The following is a 23,536-nucleotide window of genomic DNA, read 5'->3' as shown; positions in this document are numbered from 1 at the left end:
TTCAGTCCCATCTGTATACTTTCATGCTAGCTTGTGACCAAACACAGCCTGGTATCAAAGAAAGACAACAATACCTTGTACAGTTCCTAGGCAACATCAGCCTGGAGATTCACCATGCTTGTGCTCCTCGTATTTGTTGTAGAGAGGTTCAAGACATTGCCTATTCCCATTCCCAGGGCTTCTACATGTCTTCAGTCCCATTTGCATATTTTAATTTCAGCCCATGAGTGACGGAAGCCTCATCCCTAAGAAAGGTAGCACACTACCCTGCTCAGTTCCTACGCAATCTTTGCCGGGAGATCCTCCAGGCATTGGGCTCCTCGTACTTGTTGTAGAGCGGCTCTAGACGTTGTTGTTTCTTGGCCTTGCTGAGTCTGGTCGGGTCTGAGAAGCGGAAGAAGGAAGCGGCCAGCTCTACAAACCACTTGGGGTCTACTGTGGTCACCTCTCTCATGTACTCCTTGGTTGTCAGCACAAGCTCATGATAAATCACCCTATAGAACCAAACAAATAAAAAAAAAATCTTCAATTCTTGCTACTTGAATTTCTCTAAGGTGCGATAGACAGTCATCAACATCTGGGTCCCATTTCATAAGGCCTTGTTATTATAACATGTGCATAATTTCTATGTCAACCAATTCTCGAAGGTTGTCAGCTGCACAGACAAGTTATGTTTCAATGAAATTATCATGATAACTGTCAGTAACCAGTGCTGCTCACCCAATCAAAACCAAGAATGTCATAGAAATCGTCAGACTTGACAATTTAGTAAGTGCTGATAGTGTTCATGAAAAGACCCCCCCCAATCATTAGGCAATGAAATCAATTCGTTAAAAAAATGTAAATCAACAAACTAGTTAGAAACAACATGGAATGCAATGATATGCTAATTAGACCATGCAATGAAAGGCCCCATAATACAAAGCTTAGCGATTAATTGCCGAATTGAAAGGACAAGTCTGATTGGGTCCTCGTCAGTTACTGAGCAAAATGCGCATACAACGATGATCTTGATAGGTCATTTCATTTAGTGCACGCAACTATGATCTGTATTGGTGACGATGGTGGGGGATTTCTTACCTGATTGCTAAGAAAGCATGAATGCTTGTAAGCAAGCAACCAGAGGACCGACAGCTTTAGGTCCTCTCCGAAGGACCTGGTACTGAGGATTAATGCCTTACCAAAGGGCACTAGCACACCAAGTGGGAATCTAACCCGGGACACCGGAATACGAATCCTCCGCTCTACCGACTGAGCTATCGCGCCTCCTAAAATGGCCTTGATAGGCCATTTCATTTAACAATTAATCGCTAACCTTAGTGTAACGCGTCCCAGGTGGCTATTGACAGTGTGGAAGAGCACCACCGTTACGACAACATAAATGGAAAGCAGAGACTTACCAATCTGGCTGTCTATTGAAGAGAGCACTTGAAGGATGAACATAGACAACCTGACTATCAACCAGAGTCCTATAACCCTCCTGGGGGTCCTACAAATTAATACAATCATTGAGATTACTATGAGACAACATTTCATCTTGCCATCTGTACTGACTGAGGCTTGTAAAATGTAAAGTTTGATCTTCATGTAGATTGGTCAAATTGCTGTACAGATAACAAAAACTAAGTGGGAGTTTCATAAAGGTGATCCTTTCTTGGGGTAAAATAATATACACCAAATTTTCACTAATGTCGAACTAGCGCCTAAGAAAGGATTAACAGTCATTCCTTAAGTCACTTGCAACCTTCAAACAGCTTTAAGGAACATCCCCCGGACCTGAATACATCTGACTTAGAACCTTCAATTACTTCTTTTTTTCAATTTCATTTCATTCATCATACAAAATACAATAATCCAAGATTCACATACATAAAAAATATTAAAAAAGCAAATGAAAACAGAGACAAACATATCAGATTAAAGACATCTCATTAGAATGAGGATCGCTTGGGAAGAAAATGTCATACAAATGGAGACCCTGAATACACAACAACCTAAAATACAAAGAGTAGGAAATATAACCATATACTCATAGAGCAGGATTAAGAAAAGAGAGGAAGAGCAAGGGTGCGAAATAGCTCAATAATTTCAACTTACCTTCTTAGCTGCATTCCTGAAGAAACCACTGCATATGGCTTTCTGTACCCTGGCTGTGTTCTTACCACAGGTGACCACATCAAGCTTGTGCCTGAGGCAAAAAATAAAAATAAAAGAATGGTTTCATTTGCAGATTCTTTAAAAAATCACACCACATACACATGTCGTATGGTCCAGTGGTTAGAGCACTGGACTCATGATCGCAGGTTGTGAGTTCGAATCCCCACTCTGCCATTGTCTCAACTTTGATAGAGAGGCCCAAGAGTATAAAGACAGCAAATATGACTGATTGACCAAGACGTAAAATGTTTCCTAGGTAATTGATAATATACCAGCTTGGCGTTTACCAGGAAAAAAAAGCTGTCCTGCCGAGTTCTTACATGAGTTACCATAAACAGAAACAGGAACAGAATTGCTACAGCAAAAACCACAGTATGTACATGTAACCATCACTTGAAGCATCCCTTCCCAATTCACCAAGTTACATGTAGGGTAGACAATTATCAACAAAAGGCACCTTTAGATTTGTGATGAACTTCTGTGATGTGGTTATCTGGCCCTAAAAATATAAGTACCATTATGGGCAAGCCCAAAACAAGGGCAAGGGTAGGAAAAAAAGGCACTTTTGCCAAATAATCCTGCCAAAGAAGTTGTCTCTTAAATTATTGAATAATTTGTGTACATGTATGTTGATGCCAAAACATAGCTTTATGTCATACTAATACTCTTTGAAACACCTTCCATACCTGTCCATGATCCCGAGGAGCTGCTTGCGGACGTCCTGGGCTCTGCGTAGGGTGCGGGCCTGGACAAAGTTCTCAAAGCACCAGGGGTTGGAGAACTTGTTGTTCTTCCAGGAGTTGTAGACGGCTAGGAGGGTCAGGTGATCTCCTTCCGGCTGGTGGAACTTGGCCTTACGTTGGTCAGCCAGACCTTGCTTGTCCTAAAGAAGAAAGAGAATAAATAGAGAAAATAGAATACAAGGTTCAAACACGCTACACATTTTTCAACATTTTCTGACTTTCACTGACATTCCAGAGAAGTAAACTTATAAAATTTTCCACCAGTAATCATAAAGAGGAAAATGGAAACAGTGCAAGAAGAATGAATTTCTTGAGTGAATATACTTGGCAATATCTTCAATTATTAAATCTTCAATAATTTCCAAAATAAAAATACAAATTCCCCATTTTTTTCTCTTACTTTTCCTTCTTAATAAAGTATTTTAAAAATTAATTTTCCTGAACCCTGCAAAGTTCTTGACTATTTCCTAATAGCATTCAACTGAGTTTGTTGAGAAATGTCCAAAGGATGTCATAAGCCAAAGAAAGTTCATCAGATGGTGTATTTCTAGACATGCCATCATATGTTGCTTAAAGCCTTGAGGCAAGGTGTCAAGAAGAATCGTACCTCAAGTGAAAAGTTAAACGAGCTAAATTGCAGGTACGATCAGGACAGACCCTACTTAAGTCCACACATGATCAGCTACTGTATTTTCAAGGCCTTACCTTAGGTCTGTAGAAGACATTCTGTACGGACAGCATAGACACCACTGTCAGGGTCTCTTCGCTGCAACCAAGATGAACAGACATGATCAACACCTTGGACAGCATGGGCTCTAGCGGAAACTCAGCCATCTAGAAGATATGTGGGAACGGCATTATAGGAGATTGTATTTCCATTGTGGTATTACCAAAGCAAGAAATTGGTAGTGGGAGATTCAGAATTGCAACCCCCTAAGCACAATATCCTGTCTGTATGATTTCAAGTCTGATGTTACGTACCGCCAGTCACAGCATCACCATTATCACAATGATCATCATTATAGCTTTTCAAAATATCAACTTGAACTTTCTCCATTATCATCAAAACAGTCATGAAAAAACAGCATCATATCATCATCATCATCATCACCATCATCATCAGTATCACCATCGTCAACAACAACAGCATCATCATCATCACCACCACCACCACTACTACCATCATCATCATCAACACCACCACCACCACCACCACCACTACCACCATCATCATCATCACCATATCAATCCACCATTATCACCAATCATCCTTGCATTCCTCCTCATCTTCCTTACCCTCCTGCCCAGCTTTGTAAGCAGTCCCTCATCATCCAGCGCACTCAGCGAATGAAGCTGTTCCATAGCCGTGATCAACGTCTCTGTGGGCGGGGCATCCATGAAATCAAACGCCAGAAGGTCGTTGATGCCCATGGCTTTCAGTGACAGGAGGGTACTAGCCAAGTTGGTGCGCTGGATCTCTGGCACCGCCGTGGGCAGCATCTCGTCTCTGTAGGCACGCTCTGTGTAGAGGCGGTAGCACTTGCCAGGACCCGTCCTGCCGGCCCTGCCTGCCCTCTGCTTGGCCTGAGCCTGGGAGATGGGGGTCACGACCAGCTGATCCATGCCAGTCTTGGAGTTGTACACCTTCTGCTTCACAAATCCTGGATCAACCACATAGTAGATACCGTCGATGGTCAAGGAGGTTTCAGCAATGTTGGTAGCAATCACAACCTGTGAAGAAGTAGGTAAAATTCCACTCATTCTCAATCATTCAGTCAATTTATCCAAGTCAAGTTTCATTTCTCAGCTTTCTACTTCAAGATGGGGCATTATATTTATTCTATCTAATCATCATGATGATGAAGACCATCATCAGCATTATAACTGATTTCTATCACATCCTCCTCATGACCTTTGTCATTTGCATGACATTCACTATCTTCTCATCCCTACCCTAATCATCTCCATCCTGACCATTCACTGTTGTTTTCATCTTTATAACCAACCTTATTACCAGTTTAAAATCTTCAAGCTGGTCAAACCCTATCAGCAGCACAAATACCAGTAATTGACAATGATCGTAATCTTTAACTGATTTTATCAATCAATTCTGCAGATCCAGCCGTCTATGAAATCTTTGACCCAGTCCTCACCTTCCTACTTCCTGGAGAAGCGGGATCAAAGATCATGGTCTGCATCTCACTAGGAAGAGCAGAGTACACAAGTAGAATAACCATCATCACTACCACCACCAACACCGTCATTTCATCAATCAACATCCTAGGTTCACCTATCCATCAATCTATTCAAAAATCTTCCTTTGTATCAAGTCCTTACCTTCCTGCACCCTGCAGGAGCTGGATCAAACATCCTGGTCTGCATCTCACTAAGAAGGGCAGAGTACACAGGTAGGATGATCACCATGATCACCCCCACTACCAATACCGTCATTTCATCATTCAACATTCCAGATTTGCCTATCTATCAATATATTCATCAATCTTTCTTTATATCGAGTCCTTACCTTCCTACTCCCTGGAGGAGCGGGATCAAAGATCCTGGTCTGCATCTCACTAGGAAGGGCAGAGTACACCGATAGAATGATCATCATCATCACCACCACCACCACCAACACCGTCATTTCATCAATCAACATTCCAGGTTCTATTCACCAATCTTTCTTTATATCGAGTCCTTACCTTCCTGCTCCCTGGAGGAGCTGGATCAAAGATCCTGGTCTGCATCTCACTAGGAAGGGCAGAGTACACAGGTAGGATGATCACCATCATCACCACCACCAACACCGTCATTTCATCAATCAACATTCCAGGTTCTATTCACCAATCTTTCTTTATATCAAGTCCTTACCTTCCTGCTCCCTGGAGGAGCTGGATCAAAGATCCTGGTCTGCATCTCACTAGGAAGGGCAGAATACACGGGAAGAATGATCAATTCAGGAACCTCAGGACCAAGTGATTTCATCCTCTCAAACAGGATCTCACAGGCTGTGTCGATCTCTTCCTGACCAGTGAGGAAGAGCAGAATATCACCTAGCGAGGGAGAAGAGAAAGTTTTCAGGTCACGTTACAAGATGGATGAATGCAAGGATTTTTATTACACATGAAGACACATAGTGTTTAGAAAATACTGGGTCCTGTAAAGAACTTGTTATAGGAACAAATCATGTTTACAAGGACTGCAGAAGGGTACAATGAAAATAAGTCATTGTAACCTTGACCTTTTGACCTCAAAATCAACAGGCTTCCTGAGATCCATGCTAGTATCATGCATACTGAATTATATGAGCCTAGGTTAAGTTAAACTGAAGTTATCGCGTTTACAAGGAAAAATTAACGGACGGACACCGAGCGTGATATCATAATACATCCCGTTGAGACGAGCGTATAAAAAAAATAAATGACGTGTTCAGCATCAACAACACCAGCACTCACAGTTCTAACATCATACCTAAAGCTTGTGTAAGAAGTATTTGCATGACAGTAGTAAAAATGCATTCTAATAGTCTTTCAAAACCACAACAATCACGATTATTAGTATCACTGCCATACCTGGCGGTTCTGTAAGATGTATCTGCATGACGGTGATGAGGGATGCATCCAGATAGTCCGTCTCCGGATCCTTGGTGTAGAGAATCTCTACAGGGAATGTACGACCAGGAATGGTAAAGATGGGCTGGAGGAAAAAAAACGTTTTAAAACAAATGTTCAATCACCTATTCTCCTTCAATATTGTCATAGAATAAAAGAGACCAATTAAAGAGAATGTAATTTCATGACAGGCATATAAGACGAAAAAAAGAAAGAAACTTACAGATCACTCTGACACTGTGACTCCAGTTTACCCCGTCCCCAAACAGTAAATCCCTCCAAAATAGTTTTACAAAATGAAGAAAAAAAACGTACAAACAATAGTCCATGTGATTGCTAATTATGTAATTACTAATCATAAGATATTATAGAAATATTGGTAATGAACACTGGCCAAAGAAATTTCTGCCTCAAATGCCATAGAAACCTGATGAAGGCTTACCGATTATGTAAGAGGTGTATTTTTCTTAGATCCCTGTCTGTAAACAAGCCAGTCTCACGTAACAAAAGAGAAACAAAATAACAAGTAGCAGAAACACCTGTTCTGCATACTCACAGCTTCGAAAAAGTAAGCTGAGAACTTGACAGCGTCCAGGGTGGCCGAGGTCACGATGAGCTTGAGGTCAGGTCTCTTCTTCACAGCTTTCTTGAGCAGCCCAAAGAGGACGTCAGTATGAATGGTCCTCTCGTGAGCCTCATCTAACATGAGGACCGAGTACTGGGTGAGATCCGGGTCTATGAGACACTCCCTCAGCAGCATACCATCTGTCATGTACTTGACTTTGGTCTCCGGAGAAGTGCAGTCCTCGAAACGCATGGTGTAACCCACCTGAGAGGTAATGTAGGATAGACAATTTGGTCAATATTTAGCATTCATTATATAAAAAAAAACACCATCGTCATCATCAATCATCATCACCATCAATATCATTATCATCACTATCATCATCATCATCACCACCACCATCATCATTATCATCATCATCATCACCACCACCATCATCATCACTATCATCACCACCACCATCATCATCACTATCATCATCATCATCGCCACCACCATCATCATCATCATCTTCATCATCATCTTCATCATCATCATCACCACCACCATCATCATCTTCATCTTCATCATCATCATAATAGGTATCCACACCATTACCTTTCTTTCTCATCTATGATTTCATCATCATCATCTTCATATTCCTTTAGTGCTTTGTAATATTCACATTCTGTTTCCCTTTCTCAATTGGGCTTTACAAAATATGTAGAAAGCATTTGAGAATCATATTCTATTTTTCACAATACATTCTTTTAAAGTGCTTTGTACTATTCATATTCAATGTATTTTTTCTTTTCTGAATAGGGCTTTGAAAAATATGTATAAAGCGTTTAATAATGTTTGTGTATCATCATCATCATCATTGTAGTAATAGTGTTTTGATATTCATATTACTTTTGTTCAATATATACTCCTACAGAGCTTTGTAACATCCATATTCAATCTTTCTTTTCTTAATAGGGCTTTGAAAAATATGTATAAAGCGCTTAATAATGTTTGTGTATCATCATCATCATCATCATTGTAGTAATAGTGTTTTGATATTCATATTACTTTTGTTCAATATATACTCCTACAGAGCTTTGTAACATCCATATTCAATCTTTCTTTTCTTCATAGGGCTTTGAAAAATTCATAAAGCGCTTAATAATATTTGTGTGTCATCATCATTATCATCATCACAATCACAATCATCATCATCATCATCACCATCATCAACATCATCATCACCACCACCATCATCATCACTATCATCATCATCATCACCACCACCATCATCATCACTATCATCATCATCATCATCACCACCACCACCACCATCATCATCATTATCATCATCATCATCATCATCATCATCATCACCACCACCACCACCACCACCACCATCATCATCATCATCATCATCATCCATCATCATAATCATTACCACCATCATGGCCACCAACATAAAACATCACGAAGTACTATCGTCAGCACCATCATTGTATCATCACCATCACCATCATCATCATCTTCTCCACCACCACCATCATCATCCTTGCTGGACACTTACTTCTTGGCCAAGTCTGCACCCAAATTCTTCTGCCACCCTCTTGGCTACGGACATGGCAGCCACACGGCGGGGCTGGGTGCATCCGATCTTACCCCTGACAGTGTAGCCCGCTTCGGCAATGTACTGTGTGATCTGAGTGGTCTTTCCACTCCCTGTTTCTCCAATAACAATAAGGATTTGATTGTCATCCACAGCCTATGAAAAAAAAAAAACGAATAGCATTAACAAGGTATGAGGTACTAGTATAGTGTTTCTCCTATGACAATAAGGATTTGATTGTCATCCACAGCCTATGAAAAAAAGAATAGCATGAACAAAGTATGAGGTACTAGTATAGTGTTTCTCCTATGACAATAAGGATTGTTATTAACAACCTATGAAAAAAAAAGAAACTGCAAAAAAAGTATGAAGTATTGCCTGTCCATGACAATTAGGCTTTGATTGTCATCCACAGCCTATGGAAAATAGGAGAGTAAAAATAAAGTGCCTTTACCCCAAATCTGATAGTCTTCTATTAGTGTGGGGGTGCTATGTTATTGTAGTTCTCACTCTCATCATTACATATCTCTAAATGTGACAAAGAAAGGATTGCTATACCCAGTGTCATATTGTTTGCGAGCCTCAATCTTATCATGGAGATCGTATACTTTTCAAAAGTAAGGATTCTAGCTAATTTTGGACAATGACGATTTGGGAAAATAACATTTTGCTTGAATATTTTCAATACTTGTCACTAAGGTAAAGTCTAAGGCAAATGGGACTGGTCGACAGAACAGATACTCTAGATCAGTCCCAGATCCAGGATTTGGGTCAACAAGGTTACTAACCTATTCTACTACTCACCTGTACCAGCTCTTTCTTGAGTCTATAAATAGGTAAACTCTGCCTCTGTTCTACAATGGATAGCTTAGTTTTCTTTCCATAGGAAGCCTTGTTTCCACCGAAGGCTGACTTCTTCCACTCTGGTAACTCCTGACTGGTCATACCGGTCTTACGGATATTGGCAACCAGAGTACGTTCACCTGGAAAGTTAAGATTCCAAACAATTTGTTTATAGCACAGTAAATTCTTAAGAACTATACATGCATACGGCACTTTGACAGAGTACATAAGGCCTTTTGCAAACTTTGGTCATTCTCCTGAAGACGACAAGAACACACTTGTTGAAATGTCAAGATTAGGTGTTGCTTTTCGGGACAAACACTTGCCCAAGAAAGATACATGGTGTACGATGAAACCTACTACACTATTCTTGTTCGACATGGAAACCTACAGAAGTTATACACATGTAAACTTGGCCACCTAACATGTATTCATTCAGTGACAGTATGTAACAAACTAGGTTCAAGGTTACAACTCACTGAAGAATGACAAATTCACACTATTCAAGCCAGGTTAAAATTCCAGCAGTCCATAACAAAACTTTATTTCCAAAGAAATTAATGTTTTAGGTTTATCTTTACAACTTCAAAATTTGACAGTATGGAGAACAATTACTTTTTTCAGAGACCCTTTTTTTGGTCAATTTTAATCATTGAATAGCAAATTGCATTTTGGGCTAATTGAAGAAAACCTAGGCTAGCGACATCATGCTGATTTTGAGGTGGATGGTCACAAAGTACTCACTCTCAGGCATGGGGTCGATCCAGTTCTTGTTCATTCCAGTAGGGATGTTTTCGGCCTCGGCTCTCTCCGTTGCTTGCTTCATCTCTCGTCTCTCCTTAGCGAGGGCGCTCTGCATCATAGCAGCCTTCGATAAGGTCCCATCAGGATTCTACACGAACAATAATTTAGAGTGGCTGTGTTGAAGAATGTCACCGGTATAACAGCAGCAAGGCACCGAGTATATTACGTATTAGGACATTCATGAATTCTTAAAAACAGATTTCTTTTTCAAAAGACAAATATCCTTGAAAAAATGAATACACACCTGATTGTCTTAGAAAAGAATGAAATGTGTTTTGCACCAGAGATATCTACCACACATACATAATACAGATTCACTTTTGCAGGAATAAGTAAATGTGACTTGCATTTCAACCATTTGAGAGGAATGAAAGGTAAAGATTCTTAAACTCAGACAAGTGCGTGATATTAGTATATTTTCATTACTCGATGTGCTTTTGTACAATACTTGCATCACCACAAATCTCACAAATTTTACCATACGCATTATTTGTTTTCATAAAATGGGTTGCAGTATGAGTTTGTAGTAGAAACTGTGTTAAAATGCCTCAAAATGTTCTCAGACTCTACAGACAAAGAAGCAATATCTGCTCTGCATTCTGTTACAACCTAGCCACAGCCTAAAAAAAAAAAGGCAATTCATGGCATTTGGAATATACGGGCTAGAGGATGACGCATCCAAAATGCACGACTGGAATAATGTATACAGTTTAAACATCAACACGCAACAAGATAAACACTAACTATATTGTCCTTGAACCCATTTGATAACATACCTTGACGATCCGAACTGGGCTGAGATCGACACTCTGGCGGCCATGACCCCTGAGGAAGGGCGGATCCTCTTCCCTCAGTTCAATCTCGATCTCCTCATCAGAGTTATCTTCATCCTTTGGGAGGATACCAGTGCTTTCATCATAATCTGGGAAATCAGCTTTGTCAATGCAACTTGCTGCCATCATCTAAATGAAACATACAAAATAATGGAGGGTAATATTTTAAAGTTGAATGTATGTAGATTGTTGTTATCAATTGACTACCAAATACAAGTGAAAAAGTTCCATGTTGATCCTTCAAACAGTTCTTAAATTATGGTAATGCAAAACACAATATCAAAATGTACAAATAATGAGCGTGTGAGGTTTCAGCTTAACCTTGATACTTTTCAAACTAGTTAGATCACTGTCAAACCGATGCATAATTGGACGTTTCAAGTTGAGGTGTCAAACTCCTCTTTATTCATTACAAGAATGGAAAGAGGAACAAAAACAGAATTGAACTTCAATTTCAATGTCAATATATTCAACCATAAACTACAACTACATATAACAAAATATAATGAATCAATCATCAAACAAAATGGTTGGGCTAGCCTTTAAAGCCATAGCCTGTGGCAGGGGAAAACATAGTAAAATTCAACATACAAATTATAAATAAAAATAGTATCATAACTGGGGTATATCATTCAGCACAATAGTGAACAGTTGTGCATTATCAAAATCATAAGCTACTAACAATCAGCTTTGAAAAATGATATAAATGCATATGGCAACATACCTGTTTAAGTTCCCACTTCTCGGGAGAAGTTACCCTCTGGACTCTCTTCCTGATGGCTACATCATCAGAGTCTGGAGCATTGATCAATGGAAGGTCAGCAGGTCGGTATGGATTCATGCCCTCTTCCTCATTCGTCTCTGGGGCACTCTGCAAAACAACGATCATCAATAAATATGTTTATTTCATGTTTGACATTAGAGAAAAATATTTGTTAATTAAAAGTGCATAAACTGTTAATAGAATTATATACATGGAAGCCATCTATGACAGAATGAGACAGGGTTTCTTCCAACAACTACCATCTTGAACAAAGTATTCAAGAACATTCTGTAGGTTAACATTTTTAATCCATACTCATTTACTCGTCGTCATTATCTTCATTATAATCATCCTCACCATCATCCTCATCAACAAAATCATGATAATCATCATCATCACCATCATCCTATTCCCAGAGCTGCCAAGCTGTATTTTGCATTTTTAGTATTCTTATCCCCTAAAATCAGTATTTTGACCAAAAAATCCGTATTTTTACCATGAGATAAATATGCATGCATAATGGCAAAGTTCGATCACTTCTTACATTATTTTGCGCCCCACACCGTCGCACACGAGACCGAAAGCTTCAGTCTAGATTTTGGTTGTTCCGCTGAACTGCGTTGGCTTACTCACCAATACATAGACTGAAGAATTTGGAGGCCCGTACGTACAGACAACGTATTAGCAGTAACGTTAGATCTAACATTCGACGGAAACCTGTTTTTTCCGATCGTTTTTTTGCACATAAAATCATAAAATGTCACATTATGAAAAAGAAATTGCATCCATATTTACGGAAAAATGTATGAAATTCAGAAATATCGTACCTTAGACCGCAGTTACGGCTAATTCGTTTCAAATTATGATCGAAACATCGTCATCTTCGATCCTTCTGTCGGTCAACGTAAGTTGCCATCTTGGATGACGTCATCATCCTTACAGACATATTTACCAGTCGCAAAATATCGCGATTTGAGCCGCTGCTTTGCGCTTGTAAACTACGTGCGTGCGCTCGGAACTTGTCACCCGCATTCTATGATTCGCCAGGATATCGAAAATTCTAATCGGAAAGCCTTGATGAAAGCATAACTCATTGAACGTAGAGGGCAGCAACACACGGAATACCTTTTCTTCTCTAATTTGTTTTTTCCCGTATTTTATCATGAAAAAGCGTACTGCCGTATTTTAAATTGATTTCCGTATGAAATACGGAAAAATCATACTACTTGGCAGCTCTGTATTCCTCATCACCATCATCATCATCATCACCATTATCATCACCATTATCATTATCATCATCATCATCATCATCATCATCATCATCATCATCATCATCATCACCATCATCATCACCATCATCATCATCATCACCAAAATCATCATTACCACCACCACCACCATCCTCCTCCTCCTTATCATCCTCCTTCTTATCCTCATCAACTTCATCATCATCATATCATCCTACTCCTCATCTCCATCGTCTTCATCATCTATTTCAGTCAGCACTTTTCCTCTCAAGACAGGTTGCTGACTCTCACACCATGATGCCATTCCCTCCTTCCGCTTCTGGTTGTCCCGAGCGTCCTCCTCATTCAGACTAACCTAACTGCTTTCCTCATTCACCATATCTTTCCATTCAAAGGATCAAATTCAGTACGATGCCTATGTTCTTCAGCATCTAAGGAAATAAGTCAAACCTCAATAAGACCAACTGTCTACAAAGACCCCAAATGCGGTCACCTTGAAAAGCATTGCTAATGAAAACCTGTATGTTTATCAAGAACCTCTTCATTAAGACCACCTGCACATAAAGACTGCTGCTTTGTTTTATTTGGTATGGCTTCATATACAGGATTTAATATACTGACCTTTGCCTTGACAGGGTTCAAGTCCTCTCCCGTAGCCTGATCGACGTCTTTCATTGAAAGTCTGATCTTGGTCCCTGCGATAGAGAGAACTTTGACCTTTACCTGCTGACCTCTTGACACGACATCGCTGACATCGGCAACCCTCCCTTCTCTCCTCAGCTTTAACAAGACAAAACCAAAAATTAAATGTTAGTACGATAACTTAAAAATCATTAAAAGAAATATACAACACATATCATATCTAATATTATTAAAAGTGTGATTTTCTGTTAGATATACAGTGCCCCACTTGTATTCTTTCTTATCCTTGTATGTATCAATTTGGTTCGTCTCCCAAAGCAGCTATTTTGAATCAATTTACGAGATGACAACTAGCTCAAGAGTGCATGTGCATCAATTAAAATATTTGTAAAATTAATAAACCAATATCCTATTCCTATAGAACAAACTTCTTCAAGAAAAACACAATATTTCTTCTCTTAGTACCTTCAAAATCTCACCCACAACCTGGCTATTCATATGCGTTCTCTTAATTATTATGTTTACTTTCTTTTCTTTACAGCACCATGAGCAATCTACTCATGATAGATACTGGTGTAATACAAATGTTAAAATTATTTTTCACTATAATCTCATTAATGATTATAGGGTACTTGTATGACGGGTGCCCAATGCACTCCTTTATAAACATATGAAAGGACATACCTCTGATATATGCACCAAGCCTTCACACCGTCTTCTCAGGGAAAGCTGAACAAAACAACCGTACTGCATCACGCTCGTCACCTTCCCCTCATAGACCTCCCCAACCTCCGGCTCAAGCGAGGGTGGTCTGTCCACAAATTTATCATTGTACTTCTCCTTCCGCGAGTCTCCTTCTGCGTCTTTCCCATCGTCACGATCACGGTATTTGCGCTTGTCGCTACGTTCCCTGCTCCTGCTTCTGCTCCTGTGCCTGCGGCTACGATCCCGGCTCCTGCTGCGCCTCCTGTCACGGTCGCGGCTACGAGATCTTGAGCGTCTTCTCCTCCTATCTCTGTCCCTATCTCTGTCCCTGTCTCTATCTCTGTCCCTATCCCTGTCTTTGTGTTTATGTTTGTGCTTGCGGGGTTTGTCTGAATCAGGACTCCTGCTTCTACTCCTCGTCCTGCTATCCTCCTTACGGGACTTCTTTGAATCTCTTTCATCACTCCCTTCTTTCTTCCTGAGAAAATATAAGAGAAAAATTAGAACTTAGATTGGTGGTGATTTTTTACCCGATTGCTAAGAAAGCATGAATGCTTGTAAGCAAGCAACTAGAGGACCTACGGCTTAAGGTCCTCTCCAAAGGACCTCGTACTGAGGATCAATGCCAAGTAGGAATCAAATCCGGGTCACCAGAGTACAAATCCCCTGCTCTACCGACTGAGCTATCACACCTCCTAGATGTTGAACAAACTACCAAACAAATCCTTTGTTAAAGGAATCAAGTATGAGCGAAAAACCGCAAACTGCATGTATGTGCCTACAATATGGTGTATAAATCAAGCGTGTAAATTCAGGACATCATCACACCATTCCGGGGGTCAAAAGGTACATCCAACAACTGACAGCTGCATAACACAGTTAAATTTCATAAATAAAATGCTTTGAAAAGAGTCAATACAGTGAGGAAGCTAAAATAATTTTTTTTAAAGTATACCAAATGTTTTACTCTCAGATAGAATCTTTGAGCATGATTTGTGTTTTTGTTGCTTGTATATGGAAATCCACCAGTGTCATAACTTTTTTCTCCAGGAAATTTGCAAAACCTTTGTAAACAAAGGAGATCACACTAAATTGTCAACAAATCAATGAATTTACGGATATACATTGATATCTAGAATTTTTTTTGAAAAATAACATGCATTTTATATGTTGATTTTGCTGGCTTTCCATAGTTGTGATTGATTGGATCAATCGTAACTCTTTGTAAGACAGGGCCCTGGTGTTCTTAGAAGGCCAACGCAAGCCTTGTCTCTGTAGTTTTTTTCTATGACTAACTCACACTTGTGTTCCTAGATGTTTAGGCATGAGAGCTTCTAATTCATCCATGGCATCTAGGGCAATCTGCTCATCTTCTGCCAACATTTCCTGCACAATATAAAAAAAAGAAATGTATCAAACCATAGATATAACAACATAGCCTACAAACACGTTTATAGAAAGTTGGTACCATTTGTATGCTTATCCAGTAAACATGTGTTTTGAATCACCCAGATTGGATAGCGTTTTTTGACAGATGATATCAAATGCACTTTACATTTAACACATTGCATGAAAATGTTCAGTTATTTTCCTCTCGTCCCTAGACGTCGAAGCCTGAAACTGCACTCCACAGATTTAGCTCTGATTGCAGTTGTGAACTTATGAGATGTATATTATTCCTCACAAATTCTGGGATCGAAATTCATAATTTAACCCTGCAACTATAATCTACTCCCCATCCACTCATCTGTTTACTCAGACCATTAGTATCCGTCCGGGAATTATAATTGATTTAGTTTTCGTCCTCATTATGGTACAATGAAAGAGCAGATTGAACACAGGAAACACACAATGTTAAAGAGAAATGCCAGTAGTTGCAGTAAACACTGACTTCATGAGAAAGTCTGTAAATCCAGGCTTAATTGTCAGCATATCATCGAGGATCTAGATCTGGTACAGTTACATAAACTGAACTTTGTGAAATCTTGAAATTTACGCTGAAAAATGTTCACACTGAAAATCACCAACACAGATAGGAACACGTGGGACAGTGTATTATTATTGCTGGAATAAAGACCCGACGGAAGTGACCGAATCCGCGCTTATTTTGCTTATTTCTCAGCAATTACACAATTTCTTCAAGAATCCTTTGGCACATATTTTTTATTCATACAAACAGACACTTGGGTGGTCATTATATTAGATTCTGTAAAAAGTCATTTTGAGATCGTTACCAATACTGGAATTTATCTTTAACATAATTTAGAAATTTTCAGCTTCTCATAATTTTAGGACAGAGCTAGACCATGGCCTATAAAGTTCAACCAGACTTTAGAATGCGAGCCAATATGTTTCTCAAGAATAGATAACCCACCCTGACTTCTGGTTTATCTGGGATACACAGTCCAGGAAAGGCCTGTCTCTTCTTGTCATCTTTGGTCTCCGGCTTCGCTTCATCTTCTTTCCGCGCCTTCTTGGGCTTCATGTGCTGGATGAGACGGAGGAGATTGCTGGTGAAGGATTCTGGGAAGTCCGCCCCATTCTCCGCAAGCACCGACTTGAAGGCCTCAAGGGTTTCATGCTTCTCGGCAAGGCTGATGATGAATTCAGCTAGATGGATAAAGATTATATTGATGGTCATTGATTAAATTTGAATAAGTGACCATCTGAATATTTCACACTGATTTTTAAAAAACCACATACTTTTAAAATCCCATATCTAAGATTTGCCCTTTTTTTAACTCTTCATGCGTTACATTCGCATTATTGCACATCCGTAGGCGTGTTTCGTTCGCATTTTTGCACAACCACACATTTCCCATAGACGTCCCCTGTCCCTTTGTTTTTGGAACAATTGCATGCCCCGGAGCGTGACTAGCTACAATGTATAGCCTGGCGTTTGTGTATACCGTACATGTGTAGCGATCGACCAATGGCGCGTGTGACATTAGTTTAGCGTTCGACGGATTATCGCAGTTTACAAATTACAGAATCGTTGAGTTTTCCCAAAAAATCAATACATCCTGATCACAGCCAGGAAGTTCATTGAAAAAGGAGAGGAGAAAATCAATAAAAACCCTTCTCACAAACAATACCATGGCCAGGTTTATTGTTAGGAGTCTGTGACTCATGGCACAAATTTTGTTGGAAGTATTAGGAGAAAGCATTTAGAAAATGTAAATTACTATACATTTTTCCATAATTTATCCAATAAATTTATATACGATAAGAAAGCCCAGGAAACACTCTACAAGTTTGCTACACAACATTTTCTTTCAAAATGATCAGATAAAAAGTTACTGCACTCTGAATAACAGAGTGTATTATACTGCGTAGAGGGGATCACGCTAAAATAATGCAACACACAGGGGGTTTACAGGTGAACGCATGAAGAGTTAATTAGCCTCACTCACTTTTTTTTCTGAGAAGACACTACATGTGCCCTACTTTAACAAAATATGAATATGGCTTACACATGTACAAAAGCAAAATAAGCCCCATTAATAATTCCTTTCTTAAGTAGCCCTCTTTGGTAAAAACAGAGCCCTAAAATTGTCTATACCCAACATAATTGCAAATGAATCAGAGACAGGGAAAAATAGCCCGCTTATAAAATCTTAACATTGCATTTTACCTGGTAGGCACATGTAAAAATAAAATGGACGAAGTTAAACTAAGAAGTCTAACTTAAAGATGAAACGTTGCTTAAAAGCACTCAATGAAGCCTTACATTTGAGTGATGGATAGCTTACCGAAACCCGTACCCATAACCCCCTAGCACATGGAGAAGCGATCTTACCTAGGTCTTTATCATTTAGTCCAAGATGGTTGTCCAGTTCTGTACACACTTTGGATACAAGGGACAAGTGTTCAAGCCGTTCTAACTCATCCATTTTAATCAATTTGTCCTAACTAACATCTGTAAAATAATGATAGAAAGACAACTGAAAAAATAGTTATGAATGGACATGGGGAATGGTGTCTTGCATAATGATACAAGACTGTCACAAAGCAACTAGGGTCTATGTCTGGCTTACCATTGCCTGATTAAGTGCTGCATGGATGTATGGATTTTTTTTTCGTGATCTACAATGAATTTGAACAGCTCGCCAATCTAATGATATGATTTCCATATGAATATTGTTTTAATAGAACATGATGATGTTTAAACACGAGTAGAAATACTGTGCGTGTGGGTATGCATGCGAAATACAGCTACATGAGACCTGTTTCGTCTAGACCTCCTCTGGATGTATTTTTGGCACCTAAACATTATCTATTTTGCTAGCTTTTTAATATGGATGTATTTTTTATGACAAATTAAGACTTGTCTCAGTCAAAGAGCTTTGTTTTCTAAATTTTGTTGTCCTACTTGATGGTGTCCCCTGCTACAGCAGTGGAGCAGTCACAGTGCTAGATTAACTTAGGCTTTACTGCTGTGTGTAATTAAGTGTTTGGTTCAGAACAGTTTAGTGTCATAATATTCAGCACACTTCATTTAATTTCAGTTTGGTTTGACTTTGTCTCTGATCAGTTGATTGATGGATATCTGCGCAGCATGCAATGCTTAATTTAGGAATTATGATGGGGTGTCCATACTTCACGGACATTCAAAAAATATTCATCAGTCTCAAATTTGTTCTCATAATATTCACAATTTATACAAAACCAATTGAAAACATAGTTAGGCCTACAGGTATCACATTGCAGCAAGACCGTAAACATTAAAATCATTGACAAAAAATGTGAAGTAGATCAAGGGGTTTCGCCGGTATCGCGATCTCAAAATTCTATTCTGATCGACATATGTGCGCTGTGCTGGAAAAAAGTTTTGAATAAGTGTGACCTAACTTTGCAGACTTAAGTTTTTGTAGAGATTTAAATAAAAATTCTAGCTCATGAGGTGAGATATTTATATCAGATTGGTGGCAAAATGCTATAGAGTCGGTCAGTACCACATTTAACAGATGATATCATGATACTTGTCGAGATTTTCAGATTTCTTCGGAACAGGCGTTAAGGGTGACGAATTTGCAGATCTTGTGTCAATATTTTCATGGACACTGAACTCATTCTAAAGAAACTAATACCAAAGGGTAATTTTAGGTCACTTGTCGTGTTGTTGATGTCACATTTTAAGGCCATTTTTTAGATAATGACCGCCATAATCTCAGAATTCCTGGAGGATCAGTGGGAAGGCTTTTGAAAGATACAAAAAGTCGAAAGTTTCGTCATTTGCACATATTCATTTATGTAGGGACAGTGATTTTCCGTTTTTCCAGTAAATAAAACAGAAATTCTGTTTGGTTCTTATACTTTTCATGTAAAAATTAATGGAATTCACCTTTGCAAAATGGAATTCAGGTTTTTGCTGTGTACATTTTCAGATCAAGTTTTAGATCAAGTTGAAATGGAATTAAAGATTTTCAGAAACGGAAAAGACCACTTTGTTAAACAGAAAACCACTGTCTCTCTAATGATGAGATCTCAATCTTTTGGAATACTCATGAATATTCATGCGCCAACATTATGGATGCATGCGTCCTTAACAATTAGCGAAGAACAATGAGAAACGAGATGGCGGCCTAAATATCGAGCAAGTTTCCCTCATCTTTTCATATTTTTCTTGTTTTTTAAATGAATTCTTGTTTAAAATGAAATCAATAGCATAGAAATAGAATATCAGAAATGAAATTGTATCCCATTTACATGATTTAGGGCTAGATATTTTAGTTTTAGGACAGTAGAAATCAGGACAAAAGTTTCAGGTTTTTTGGCGGTACATGGACATGAATAGGATGGAATCCCTGGTCCGTGGAGAGTAAGCATACGTTAGTAGGCCTAAATGATTTTCACTCTCTACAATGCTCAATGCTCTAGCCTCCTGGCTACGCACACACACCAACTCCCAGTCCCACATGTCCCAGTCATGCTCTGACGCAAATTTTCTAAGCCTGGCTTAGACCTTAGTTAAAACAGGTTACTTTTATTTTGAGACGGTGTAAAACTAAAAATAATTCATTTTCCGTGGATCCGAGTAACCGGGGACATGGGCAGGACTCTGATGCCTGGGGGATTCTAGACTCTAGTCTTTTTGACTCTGAGTCTGAGTTTAGATACCGTATAGATCTATAAAAGATCAAGATAATGCCAAAAAGGCAAAATTCATGTACTGACATACAGATATACATTCATTCTCAGTGTCACAGCACACTCATTCAGCGCAAAGAAACAATAAAAAATGCCAAGCTCAGAGACAGAGCTCTGAGTCTGTCTCTGTGTCCAGCTCCAGGCAGGGGCTAGGCCTAGGGTAGACAGCTGGCAGCCGTCTGTTTCGAGGAGTTTTTTAACATTTTTTTATTATTTCTCCTCGTACACAGACGGCTCGCTATCGTGCAGCCACCATTACTTAGGCCCATGCAAAATCCCCCCGTCGGGGCTTTTCAATTTTTGTCTTTAATGAATAAAAATTTCGAAAATTATAGTGACCAGAGTGCAAATATATATTCCCTCTTGGCATCAATTGCCAAAAAACGGAGAAAAATGAAGTTAAAAGGAACAAAAACAGTGACTTACCTCGGCTGTCGCGCAAATTCACTTCCCCATTTTATCCGATCTTAAGTACATAAACATATGGCCATTGAGTCCCCTGACCCTGTACAGATCGCGCTAGAACTTCGGTCTCTGTATTTGGTGAGTGAAGCCAACGAAGTTCAGCTGAACAACCAACAAAACAGAGACCGAAGCTTTTGGTCTAGGCCTAGGGCGCCATCGCTCGCGTTGCGCCATCGCGTGCCGACCCGCACTGTCCCCGTCGCGATGCGGGCACAGCTGGCAGGGAGGCCCGATAGATTTGTCAACAATCTAAGATTTTTGTTAGCACTACATTGACTGAACGGTAAAACATTACTCACCGGAATTATGTCCTCATGGTGAAAGTCTATCTCTTGATGAAGAAACGTACTTGGAATGATAAAAGCTTGTGTGAATAAATTGAAATAAAAACGTGATTAGAGGATATTTATCCAACTCTCAAAACTTTGTCTTCGGCGTTATCAAATCGTCGATTTTTAATGTACGAAAAAGTCGGTTGGACGCAATTCGTCTACACTAAAGTTCGGCCCTACTAATTCGATATTGTCATATGGTTGCTCACTAATGCAGAATAAGACTTATTGACTGTTTCGTCCATATTTTGATTGAACATTTTTGGCAAGCCCCCATTTCGATAACAAAAGTATACAAGGGATTACATAGCTTGATTATGCTCGAAAATGTACATAACCTAAATAAAGTAAATCGCATTTCACCCCCCCTCAAAAAAGAAAAAAAGGGCCAAATGCCTATTGGCTATTAAAATAAAATCATCTTCATACTCAGTTCAGTTTCCATGGCACATCCCCTTTTTCAGATGAAGAGCTCTGAATTTAAGTTTGATTTGAAGTCGGTTTTTTTTCGCATGAGGGGCACTTGCCCGGCCTACTGAGTAACACGTACGAAAAGGACCTTGAGGGGCGGGGGGCCGGGGGGGGGGCACTCCCTAACTAATTAATGACTTATTATCATTATTTGATTATTCATTTATGTATGTAAATTGTACGATTTTTGTCTTTCACGCAGCAAAATAACTTAGGATAATAAAACTAACAAAATTGATTACAAGGTGAAATAAAAACACGAATTAATCCCCCTTTTATTAAAAAAATCAGCAAATCACGTATCCACGAAACTTTTACAACACTCCAGCTCCTACTCTGTTTAAGGTCTTTAGTTTCATTTCTTCCTCATTTTATGTATGTGAAAATAATGAATAACATGGAATTATTAACACAACTGCATTAGCATCTAAATGGATTATTCCAAAAGTCAGTAAATTTAAAATCAATCTGTACATATTTATTTAACAATTTATAATCACAAATGGAATAGTAATACAAAATAAAACCTTCTACATGTTCTAGATTCTCTCTAAATGTAATTATAAAACACAAACATTCTCTTAATCTATAGATAAATCTCGAGTTCGACATGATTTCCCCTCTTAATGATACCATTGAATCAAATAATTTTTGGAAGTATTATAATAATAAAAAAAAACACACACACACACAAAAGAAAACACAAACTCAGCCACACTTAACCCAAGTTACCCAACCCCTATCCTGATAAACTATGGGAGTGATCGACAGAGAGAGAATCAAATAAACAGACGAAAAAAAAACAAAGAAGCAAAAACAACAATAACGCGAAATTTTGACGCGATATCTTAAAAGATCCGATTTACAGATACCTTACCTTTTATCGATGAGGCATAAACCAACTTTGGAGGAAAAAAAGTATCACAAAATTGTATTTTTTTATTGTTTCTTATTTGCATGTATTAATCTGTACGTTTGATTGTTAAAGGACCAACTACTAGAACAACCATCACTCTAAAATTCTTAGGACACAAGTCATGAGCTGCGCCGGGATTTCTGAGGGGGGGGGGGCTAAATTGAACGTGATATTTGTCTTCCCAATTGTACGACTCGATTTTCTTATATATATATATATAGATTCATTCTTCCTTCCCTTTCTCTCTCTTTCTAAAATGCACATTACAAATATTCCATCTCCCGACATGCTCATAATCACATTCATATCATATTTTATCTCATGGGCTTTATTCAGTCACCTGAGGAAATAAAATTCCAAATTACGAAGGGCCTGCACATTATCCTATAAAGGATTATAGCTATAATTATTCAACAATGGATTTAGGAGCGGAAAATGATGAAACTCACATAAAAACGCAATTAGCGGAAACCAAGTCGCATCAATATTTTTTATAGGGTAGAAGAATGCTTCCCCCAGTCGCCATCGCCATGCCCCTATGGGCTGAAATATTTAATTCGAATCATGATCAATCATCCTAGCGAAGGCGGGAGGAAAGACTTGGAAGAGAAATGAGAAATTCCCCAATCTCATTATAACTGTCCGATTTATTCGAGGCATGCCTTTAATTACATCAAGATAAGATTTCGTCCTCGAACTTTTTA

General features: G+C 38.9%; 1 protein-coding gene across 1 annotated transcript; it reads right to left on the bottom strand.

Annotated features, from left to right (window-relative positions):
* LOC121426189 (ATP-dependent RNA helicase DHX8-like) lies at positions 1–21,592 on the bottom strand. Its single transcript, XM_041622393.1, has 20 exons — positions 21,413–21,592; positions 18,298–18,417; positions 16,873–17,108; positions 15,799–15,884; positions 14,478–14,976; positions 13,773–13,931; positions 11,866–12,012; positions 11,085–11,270; positions 10,249–10,396; positions 9,466–9,644; positions 8,623–8,817; positions 7,065–7,337; positions 6,470–6,593; positions 5,769–5,950; positions 4,197–4,631; positions 3,606–3,734; positions 2,844–3,040; positions 2,098–2,188; positions 1,401–1,489; positions 1–494 (listed from the first exon to the last, which is right to left on the bottom strand). Exons 2-20 carry the CDS (start codon positions 18,389–18,391, stop codon positions 272–274), a joined length of 3,672 nt encoding a protein of 1,223 aa, XP_041478327.1. The 5' UTR covers positions 18,392–18,417; positions 21,413–21,592; the 3' UTR covers positions 1–271.
* Between the last annotated feature and the right edge of the window lie 1,944 nt (positions 21,593–23,536).

The sequence above is a fragment of the Lytechinus variegatus genome, chromosome 13 (assembly GCF_018143015.1).
Source record: "Lytechinus variegatus isolate NC3 chromosome 13, Lvar_3.0, whole genome shotgun sequence".
Classification (NCBI taxonomy): domain Eukaryota; kingdom Metazoa; phylum Echinodermata; class Echinoidea; order Temnopleuroida; family Toxopneustidae; genus Lytechinus; species Lytechinus variegatus.
The sequence above is the reverse complement of the archived record's forward strand: the minus strand, read 5'-3'. Positions and strand labels throughout refer to the sequence as shown.

Coding starts and splice junctions, on each gene's coding strand:
- LOC121426189 (XM_041622393.1), bottom strand. CDS start 18,391: ATGGATGAGTTAGAACGGCTTGAACACTTGTCCCTTGTATCCAAAGTG. Junction 13,932..14,477: donor GCTTGGTGCATATATCAGAG/GTATGTCCTTTC, acceptor GTCTTGTTAAAG/CTGAGGAGAGAAGGGAGGGT. Junction 8,818..9,465: donor TCAAGAAAGAGCTGGTACAG/GTGAGTAGTAGA, acceptor TTTTTTTCATAG/GCTGTGGATGACAATCAAAT.